The sequence below is a fragment of the Amphiprion ocellaris genome, chromosome 6, assembly GCF_022539595.1.
Source record: "Amphiprion ocellaris isolate individual 3 ecotype Okinawa chromosome 6, ASM2253959v1, whole genome shotgun sequence".
Taxonomy (NCBI): Eukaryota; Metazoa; Chordata; class Actinopteri; family Pomacentridae; genus Amphiprion; species Amphiprion ocellaris.
The window spans coordinates 6,382,706-6,393,602 of record NC_072771.1 but is presented as its reverse complement, the minus strand read 5'-3'; the positions used below and the strand labels follow the sequence as shown (position 1 = coordinate 6,393,602).

At 39.8% G+C, this 10,897-nt stretch overlaps 1 protein-coding gene across 3 annotated transcripts; it reads left to right on the top strand.

The window, feature by feature from the left end:
* Nucleotides 1-662: 662 nt before the first annotated feature.
* On the top strand, nt 663-6,979 carry LOC111583692 (lysosomal membrane ascorbate-dependent ferrireductase CYB561A3). Of its 3 annotated transcripts, none has more exons than XM_023292890.2 (7): nt 663-774; nt 1,134-1,242; nt 2,807-3,011; nt 5,954-6,162; nt 6,244-6,398; nt 6,494-6,662; nt 6,758-6,979. In XM_023292890.2, exons 2-7 carry the CDS (start codon nt 1,141-1,143, stop codon nt 6,782-6,784), a joined length of 867 nt encoding a protein of 288 aa, XP_023148658.2. In that variant the 5' UTR covers nt 663-774; nt 1,134-1,140; the 3' UTR covers nt 6,785-6,979. The 3 variants fall into 3 exon arrangements, with proteins under 3 accessions (XP_023148658.2, XP_023148659.2, XP_035814362.1); XM_023292891.2 differs by having other exon boundaries at nt 673-784; XM_035958469.2 differs by lacking the exon at nt 663-774 and having other exon boundaries at nt 1,134-1,344.
* Nucleotides 6,980-10,897: the final 3,918 nt, after the last annotated feature.

Sequence of the window (10,897 nt, the reverse complement as noted above, 5' to 3'; positions counted from 1 at the left end):
TACATTTCCATTCATGTGTCATGGTGATCACAGCGACCACACAACATGCAAGACAAATACAGAGCTGAACAAATAATTTAGATCACCACACAGTGTAAGGTGTTTGCCACCGCCGACATAAATTAACAGTATTACTGATTAATAAAATATTATTTTATGTTTCTGTAATGGTCAATCTGTCAGAATGTGCAGCTCTTTAATCAAAATGATTATTAATATTTTATTATTATTTGATTAAGATGTCAAATTACAGTTATTTGCTGCATTCCTGACTGGAAAAATTAGTTTTAGAGGTTGTATGTTATTATTATAATTTCTGACTTCTCAGAGAATTCCAGTGCGCTGGCTCCAATTTGTGTCTAAAAATGTGAATTCTGTTCATGTGCAATAACTGATACCTCATCCTCTTGTATATAGTCTTCAATATAATGTATAGTATTTTAAAAAATCATCTGTATATAATGTTCTCTGTAATTTTTGTACTGTGTTTCATTCTTATTTATTCTTGTACTGCCTTTATACTTTTTCTTTTGGAGCTGCTGTAACGGTGAACTTTAGATAGATAGAATACTGTTTAATAAAAGGGCAGACAGTGCTCAGTGCTGGACGGGCTGGTAACTAATAAAACCACGTTTCCCAGAAGGCATTGCGCTTCTACAAGGAAATGGTTCGGTAAATATCTCTTCCTGGTATGAAAGCGTTCTACTTGTAAACACCGGGTTATTTTTTGGCATTTTACAGGTTCTTCGTACATGTGGAGTGTTTGGAGATCAGGTAGACAGCTGTAAGCTCCTTAAACACGTTAAATAAATCCCGGCCTTAATGCGAAGGACAGATACGTAACTTATTATACAAGACTTAACGTAAAAAACAGGAGATTCAACGTAGCGTCGCTTTAAAATATAACACGCACCCGTTTTAGCACAAATTAAGACTCTGGGCGAATCTGTTTTTTTGCACTCTTTAATTCGGTATACATAAAAACACGCTTTGGATGTCAGAGTTAGTTATCCGAGTAGTTGTAGGAGTCAAAGCTGCTAAACGAAGGCAGTAGAGAGGAGTTGTGTTTTTTGACATGAACTTCTCTGTGTTGCTTCTGATTCCTCTTCTGCCACTTTGCATGTGATTTCCAGCCAGTAGATGCAGCGGGGCTCTGACTGCCTCCCCCTCTCACACCTGGACCCATGTGGAAGTGAGACCTTCCCTCCGCCACAGAAACACGAAGTGAACTCCCCCGGAGCTGTGAGTCAGTCAGACTTTAACCAGAGGGTCATGAGACCAGCAGGACCTCCTGCATGATGTAGAGTAGGAAGTGTTATCAGTGTGACAGCAGCTGTGGAGAAGGTAAGGAGCCTCCTCGCCTCCGATCATTATCAGACATCCAGCACATGAAGAACGCAGCGGCTTAGAGAGGAGCCGACCCTCTCCGTAGCGTTTTGTTAGTGTTTCTGGTGTTAAATTGTGTTTTCATGTCATTTTCTTCACCGTTTTGCAGTCATTTTATTTGTAGTTGTCAGTAAATTCAGTTAACATTTCTAAAGTGCAGCGTGAATCCAGATTTTTGTTTAATCTTTAAAGCCTTCATTTTATCACAGCTTAGAGTTTGCTTCCTGGGCAGTACGTAAACCTGTTAGACCAGGGGTGTCAAACATGCGGCTCGCAGGCCAAAGGCGGCCCTAAAAGTGTAAAAAATCCAGAGAAGACATTAACTGCAGATTGTAAATTAGTAAAACTATAAATTTAAAAGAATTTCTAGACCGTGACAAGTTGTTTTGATCATGAAGTAAAATGCTAGATTGTTCATTGTTCTTTTGTCATTTTGTGTCTCATTTTTGTAATTTTTGTCCTGTTTTTGTTGTTTTTTTAGTCTTACTTTTGTTGTTTTTCTCATGTTTTTGTCGTTTTGTGTTTCCTTTTGGTGTTGCTTGTGTTTATGTCTTATTTTTGTCATTTGGTGTTTTGCTTTATTTGTTGTTTTTTGTCTTACTTGTGTCATTTGTCCATTTTTTGTTGTTTTGTGTCTCATTTTTGTAATGTTTTGTCTTGTTTTTGTTGTTTTTTGTCTGACTTTTGTTGTTTGTCTCGTGTTTTTGTCATTTTGTTTCTCACTTTTGTCATTTTGCATCTCATTGTGGTAATATTTTTTCTTTTTTTGTCGTTTGTCTTGTTTTTGTTGTTTTGTCTTTCCTTTTTTTCTCACTTGTGTTTTTTGTCTTGTTTTTGTCATTTTGTGTTTTGCTTTATTCATTGTTTTGTTTCTTGTTTTTGTTTCTTTGTAACTTTTTTTGTCTCTTTTTGCTTTGTTTCGTGTCGTTTGTCTCATTTTTTTGGTAATTTTCTTTCTCATTTTTGTTGTTTTGTGTTTTGTTTGTGTAATATTTTGTCTTGTTTTTGTCTTTTTTTTTGTCTACTTTTGTGGTTTGATCCTCCAGTAAATCCTCTATGGTTCAGTTCCAGGTGATTAAATGTTGTGTTCCTTTGTAGACGCTGTGTGATCTGGAAGTTGTAATGTGGAAATGATAAGCTGAGGCTGAATGTTGATGAAATTGAATTTATTTTTCTTACGAAATTTCAGTTTGTTCATGATGTTTTGTAGAAAGATAATTCCTTAAATGTGAACATTTTTGCACTAAACCAAAGGAACCATTAGGAGTTGTGGTTATTTATCGGTTATTATGCTGTAACTTTACTGGTCCGGTCCACTGGAGATCAGACTGGACTGAATGTGGAACCTGGACTAGAATGAGTTTGACACCCCTGTGTTAGATGATCTCCACTCGTCTGATGTGTTCTTCTGCTGGTGTAGCCTGCAGGTGTCTCCAGGATGCGGCAGACCGTGATCTTCTACCTGAGCTACCTGCTGGGCGTGGCTCTGAGCCTGGCCTGCCTGGTGTGTGTGTGTGTGTGGAGCGCGCGGTGGAGAGGCGGGTTCGCCTGGGACGGCTCGGGTCTGCAGTTCAACTGGCACCCCGTCCTGATGGTGGCGGGTCTGGTGGTGCTGTACGGCAACGGTGACTGACCGCATTCACTTCGCTTTCATTTCTGCTTCTCACTTCTGCTCTTCCTCCAGACATTAATTTTATCACACATTGTAGGTTTTGTAGAGAAGAAGCTGTAATTCCGGTAACGTCTGCAGTGACTGTTTATCATTTTTGGTCAAATTCCATCAAATGAAAGATGTCTTGAACGTACTGGATATTCTTGTCTACTTTTCACTGCTCTGTGTGGCTGCATTCATGTGGTTACAGTCATTCAGTAAATAGTAGGAACTACACACTTCTGCTAGTCTGAGCAGACAATCTGATTAGACATTGAAGCACTTCACTGCCTGAACTGATATCCTAATGTGTGAAACTGCAGTGCATGGAGCTATATTTGGTCCTTAATGCATGAATGAGCTTCATTCTCCTCATTAGTTGTAATATCATACTGACTGTGGGTGGATGGAGGACAGCAGTTTTTATATTTTTACAATATTCGATAAATAGAATCAGCTGTGGAAGGGAATATTGCCATGTAATGTTAAAGTACAAATACTGTAAATGAGCTGAATTCCACTGTGAAACCATCTTGGTTGTTCGAGGAACCAAACGTCTGTCAGTGCTCCTCACATTTAGTAGATCTGTTTGTGTGACCAGGTAGATCGCTTGGCTTCAACTCTGGGAAATCTGACACTAGAGTTAAATTTTTGGCCACAGACTTGTCAGAGTTGCTGCCCTGCAGTAACTGTGTGGAGACTAGCAGCATCTCCGTGCACAGCGTCTTCATAGTGTGGACTGGTTCATGTGAGGGCTTTAGGTTACATTTACACCCACTTTCAACTGCAGAAGGAGCTGAAATACTGAAATAATATTAAACAGCAACATTATGTAACATTACATAACAATAATGTCTGTCTTTTCATAACTTAATTATAAACTAAAATTGTATGTTCCTAAAAAAGAAACATCAAAATGGCACCATTTATCAGACCCAGAAACAATGAAAACAGAATGAATCTATGGATTTTCAACTTTTTGAAGGTCCTTGAACTACTTATGCTGATGGTCTGAGGTTCTATAAAAACCTAAAACTAAATCCAGGCTTTAAATCATCAAAATCACTTTTTTCTGTATGTCCCATTTTAAAATTATATTAATTTTAATCATTTTATATTATAAACACATATATATCTATTCATTGATTCAACTGTCAACCAAAAGTTATTTGAACTGAAAAACTTTACTTATTGTGTCAAATATTGCTGTTTGACAAAATGCCATTTATAGCGATTAATTATTAATTAGAAAGCCTGTAATTAATTAGATTCATATTTTTAATCGCGTCCCACCACTTATTTATTTATTTATGTATTTATTTATTTATATAACCGTTAAGAATAATGTAGTAGTTTCATTCAGTTCCAAAACACACGGTGAAACTATGGGTGCATCTACTTTATGTGTTGATGTGTATCCAGTGTAAGAAGTTAGTCTGGAGACAGGAATCATTGGAATCATAAGTGACCAATAGACCCAGAGTTTATTATTTTCCTTTAACTTGTAACATGATGATCTCGTGTATGATTTTACATAATGACAACGGTTGGAGTTGATTATACAGGAAGTCAGTGAGCCTCGTTTGAAGCAGTAGTTCCCAGACTGAGAGGCCAGTATATAAATGTCACCACTTCCTCCCCCTGGACAAACCTGAAGCCAGAACATTCTAGGAATGGGACCTGCCGTTACCTTTGATGTAGTTTGCACCATGAGACTGCTCAGTAGATGATGGAGGGTGGAGATGTGCTGTCCAGGTTCCTGCCAGGCCCAGGTGTGAGCACCCCTTAACGTTCACTCTGCTAGCACAGTGTGGACTATTTTGGATGCTCTATGTTTGCTGCTGATCAGAACAAGTTAACTAGACACAGCTGTAAAGAAAGGCGCCTCGCTAGCTAGTGAATGTACATATCAACTGATTTGTGGTTGAGCTAGTTTGCTCTAAAATTTGTAATAACTTCTCATGTCCAAACAGAGAACCTTTCCTTCCTCCTCCACTACTTTTAAGTCCATCATGACAACATCCATCCTTGTTAAAGTCTCACATAACTAATAAAAAACAAACAGATCAGAAAATGAACAGCTGAACAAACACAAATGTTATAAGAAGTGCTTGATACGTCAGATTTTTTAGTTTGAATCATGTTCCGCATGGTAACGTAGGGGCGAACAGGCTTTATTATCTGTACTGTATTATTATTTAGACTTCTCTCTGAGTGAATAATTCTGTGACTCTGTTAAATGTGTTGGTGGTCATTCTAGACATTATTGTTTCACTAATAACATCGGAAGGTTTATCTGTCTGTGGTCACTGATTGAAGGCTGTGATGAATAACTGGCTCCTCCTACTCCTGAATGTCAACTTTTGGAAATTGAGTTAAAAGATTTATTCTCTAGCTGTGTTTGTGGTTCAGGGGTTCCACTAACTAAACCCTCACTGGACGGTTCAGTATTTTAGTGGGTTCAGTGTTAGCACAATGTAGCAGAAAACCTTAAAAAGAACAAACCGAGGAGTTTTATAGCTGCGCCTTCACACTGTTAATGTTTCATCTGTCATTCCTATTATAAACCTGACAAAAAAAAACCTTCCTTTAATGTGTACATCAGAGCCTGAGTAAAGTAAATGATGTGCAGAAATGAAGATGTACATGAACATCAGTGCAGACTAGTGTGGCTCACATTGTTGTTTAGCTTGTACTCAGGTGGTTTAGTAATGGACGTAGCTGGGACAGACAACACAAATGTTAACTTTTAGTTCCTAGTAGAAGTCAAAGGCAGCAAGGACTCCAATGTTTCCCATAATGCAGCTGCATGTTTCATTCAGCTTTGAGTCTCCAGATCCACAGAAAACACCGTGGAGCTCAGTGGCCCTTTCACAGTGGATGGATGAACGTATTAATGCGTTCTGTTCCCTCCAGGAGCTGTGTTGTACCGTGTCCCTCTGACCTGGGGCCAGAATAAACTCCCCTGGAAGCTCCTCCATGCAGCGCTGATGCTCCTCGCCCTGGTGCTGTCAGTCGTGGGACTTTGTGCTGTGTTTGGCTTCCACAACGCCAACAACATCCCCAACCTGTACTCCTTACACAGCTGGATCGGAATCGCGGCTACAGCGCTGTTTGCCATGCAGGTACATGACTTTAACTGCAGAAACACCATCACTTTACACTGTTGGTCACGTGCAGTGACTGTTACCTGCTTCTGTGTTCAGTGGGTGGCTGGTTTGGCTGTATTCCTCCTGCCCTGTTCCCCCACATCCCTCCGTAAACTGCTGAAGCCTGTCCATGTGTGGCTGGGAGGCGGCATCCTGTCGCTCAGCATCGCTGCCTGCATCTCTGGCATCAATGAGAAGCTCTTCTTTGTTCTGTGAGTGTCATTTTTTATCAATACTTCTGATCTATTCTTTCATTTAAGATCAAATATTAATGCTGTTCTTGTTAAATATCTTTTTCTTTGCACAGAAAAGCGAGTGCTGGTGGAGCTCAGCCGTACTCCGCCCTCCCACCTGAAGCTTTGCTAGCTAATTCATTAGGAGTTCTGATTGTGGCCTTCGGCTTGGTGGTCTTCTTCATTCTGTCCAACCAGAAATGGCAGAGACCAGACTCCAGGCCTGAGGAGCTGGCTTACACGGTGAGAAAACCAGCCTGGTTTGTATGAGATGACAGATTAGTGGGTTTAATCTGATGGAACATTTAATAGTAACCCTTATCTACTCTATTTCACAGCCTTTGCTTCAAGAAGAAAATGAATGAAGGGAAACTTGAAAACTGCTCACTGCATCGGGGTAAATTAGTCCAATCATGGTGGGTTACAAATAAAAGTCTGTTGTAATGTAGAAGCAGCAGCAGTGGAAGAATCGCCTGTCTATTGTGGATGTATATATTTATTTGAAATTATATTTAAAATTGCTTCATTGCTCAAAGAATAAAAGAATGTTTGTCATGGAAGCGGTATTATTTTCCTTTCTTCCATCCCCATGATGCACTGCAGCATTTCCTCCCTGCAGTAAAGCTGTACTATACAGTCTATGAGCTGTACCTGGATCAGATTTACTGCCTACACTGGTTTACTGATGGTTCTGCATTTCTCACAAGGATGTTTGTTAGCACAAAATATGCCAATCAGTGGCTGTAGTCCCATTTTACTATTCTGAGAGAGACTTTAATGTAGCAAAACTCAAGTCAGTTTCCAGATCAGGAGTTGTGGTCAGGTCTGTATTTATCCTGTAAGGATTCAGCACCATCTTAGCAGCTACTTGTGGTTCCCAGAGAATACAGCAGCCCCTGGTCTTTAATGTTGGTAGAATGTTCTGTTTGTAGCCCTTTGCCTGGAATCAGCCTTAGCTGCTTTTACCACATGTCACCATGCTAGCATAAGTCAAACTAAGATGTCAGGCGTATTACCTGCTAAACATCTCCAGGCTACCAGTGTTATTCTGAACATATTAGCGTGGTGATGTGAACATTTAGCTGGAAGCACAGCTGCAGGGAAAGCTGTTGGCTCTGGGTTTGATTGGTCCTCAGAGCATCTGTGGTTCACTCATTGTTTCCTAGTTTTTGTCTTTCCTCCTTGGCCACATTGGGAGATGATCACATTATACAGGTCAGGTGAGGTCACATGATGAGGTTCTGATTTCTCCTGAAGGCAGAGAATTAAGACACGAAAGTGAAGATTAAAAACTCTCCAAGATAAACATGTTGGAGATAATGAGTTTATTGTCTCACTATGAGTGAAATGTTGGTTTTTAATTACAGTCCCTCTGTTGTCTTTGATTAAATCTCTAAAACCTCATCACTGCCTGTCAAAATCACAGATTCCCACTTTCTTTTTTCATGAAAACTGTTCCCTCTGCCTTAAAATAGATGAAATAGAACTAGATTGTGCTGATCTTTCTCCATCCAACCCTCCTGCTTGTTGCAGATGGAGCACACCAGCTCACCTACAACTGCTCAAACATTGTAACACTACACAATAGCAAGTTGTAATATTAGAGGAATTCAGTTGTACACGTTTGAACCATAAACTGATTCTAAAGGAGAATAATGGTAGAGAAAGTCCCATCCTGCAAGTGGACAGCATTGGTTCCTGAGGCTTGTTGTACATGAAGATCTGTTGATCAGTGCGTAGGATTCCACTTCTTTTAGATGAATTCTGATGCTATCATGAAACTTAAACAGTACGGGGTTCAGAATTGTGCTGTAATGCATGAAATATTACACAAATCTAGAAATTCACATTTTCTCATCCCTTATGCTGCTGCATTCTACACAGCTGAAGAAAAAGACTTTCCTTTCTTCTTGTACAGTTGTTTTCCTCCTCTATCAGGTGCACAGTGATTATTAAATGATCTGAAGTCCACATGAAACAATCTGTCAGGATGCCTCTCATTATATTTGGTCACCATATGCTTGAAGCATTCCCTGGGAAACCATGGAAACGGCTTTCATCTTCCTAAAACTAATGAAACAAACTGTCTGCATGAGTAAACTCTCATTTCTCTTACTTTGTGGTTTCTGCAGAAACTACTTTTCATTCACGCTGTCATGTACTGAAGGGTTTTCTTTCCTCTACGGTTGTCTGAGGTCAGACTTCTGTTGACTCCAACAGTAAAGCAGCTAGTAATTTCAGAAGACTCCTTATATTGTTTCTCTGAACTCTAAGTAATACATATACACCCTAACCGTCTGTCTAGGATGAACCCTGCTGGGATAGGCTCTACAGGATATAGTGGATATAAATGATTCACCCAAACCCAAGCCAGAACATGACCAAACAGAACAAACCAGTGTTTGCTGCTGCTGCAGTGGATCTTAATAACAAACTCTTGATGAAATTCTGTGTTCATCAAAGCCACAAAATACAGAAGTAGAGACAGATCTGGAGGAAGTATGCAGGGAGTGTACATCCCAGTGCTCAACATAGATATGTGAAAGTGAAACCAGTGAAGAGTAGAATTTGTCTCGCTGCCAGACATTCTGAACAGATTGCAGTGAGCTGAAGGCCAGCAGGACGTCACACAATTAATGGTGATGGAAAGCAGCAGATCTGGTGCTTGGCTGGAACCAGGGTGACTCATAATATGACAATTCTGGAAATGTATTAGTTCAGCAGTTTTTTTTAGCTGAGTTTGGTAAAATAGTTGAGAACACTCTCATGTCTGTCCGTTAAATCTGAAGCTGTAGTTAGAAGACAGGAAACAGAGGAACCAGCCAGCATGGGCCTGTCTACAGATGAATAAAAATATGTCTCTACCAGCATCTCTGAACATCACTAATTAACATTGCATGTATAAAACACTGTATTGTTGTTTAATCTGTTCCATACTAGCAGCTCTGTTAGGCTATACTAGAACATTTCAGATATCCACATTGTCCTTGTTCCTTCTATCATTGATGTATATGGGGGTTGTCATTACAGATATCTACGATTCATCTACAGATATTCACAATAGGGATTACACATACCTGCAGCTGAATTATGATTAGTTGTGAGTCCAGTTTCAAATATACACAGTTAAATTCTAGCAAGCCACAATTCTACTTCAAGATATCTTTAAGTCCTCTCAGTTCAGTGCATCTACAGGGTCCTGGAATTAGGCTTGAACTGGTCGGGATGATGTTGACATCTTCAACTGAAATCTAATTATAGATATCTTTAATTAGAGTTGGAACTAGATTTCTGTAATGATGTCACAAGATACAGCAAATGGAAGGTGGTTGTGTCTTGCTTTTCACACATGCACTCACTGGCCACTTTATTAGGTACACCTGTTCAGTTGCTTGTTAACATAAATAGCTAATCAGCCAAAGGCCACAGCTCAATACATTTAGCAACTAAGAACAGGAAACTGAGGCTACAGTTCACACAGACTCACCAAAACTGGACAGTAGAAGATTGGAAAAAATGTTGCTGGTCTGATTTGTCTCCATTTCAGCTCTGACATTCAGATGGTCATAGCTTGGAGTAAACACCATAAAGCATGGATCCATCCTGCCTAGTATCATCAGTTCAGGCTGCTGGTGGTGTAATGGTGTGGGGGATATTTTCTTAGTACCAACTGATCAGGTTTAAACTCCACAGTCTACCTGAGTATCGCTGCTAACCATCTCCATCCCTTTATGACCACAGTGGACCATCTTCTGATGCTACTTCCAGCAGGATAATGCTCTACATCACAAAGCTCAAATCATCTCCAACTGGTTTCTTGAACATGGCAATGAGTTCTCTGTACTCCAACGGCCTCCACAGTCAACAGATCTCCATCCAGTAGAACCTTTGGGATGTGGTGGAACAGGAGATTGGCATCATGGATGTTCAGCCGACAAATCTGCAGTAACTGTGTGATGCTGTCATGTCAATATGGACCAAAACCGCTGAGGAATGTTTCCAACACCTTGTAGAAAGTATGACACCAAAAAATAAGGCATTTCTGAAAGCAGTAGGGGGTCCAACCTTTTACTAGCAAGGTGGACCTAATAAAGTGACCAGTGAGTGTATTATGACACTGGAGCCATAACAACTGGTTACAAGCCGTTTTACAGCAATGTCAGAGCAGTTTGAGACCAAAGTTCTTGTAATGTTGTACCACGTGGCTTGAATGAATGATGCTCTTGTTTTATATGAGCTCCTTACTGATAAGCTCTACCTGTTTCATAGCCACCATTACTTCATCTAACAATGTCCAAATGTTATAGAGTAGACATCTGGAATTAAAATGATCACCAGTCACAGTGTAGCCACAACTTGGCAGAATGCAGATGATGTCTGTCATTTTAATTCCAAAGCTCGACTACTAAATGTTAGGACGGCTTTGTTGGAAAAGTTTCCCACGTTTATGACTTTTGAGCATTTACATCACTGGACAA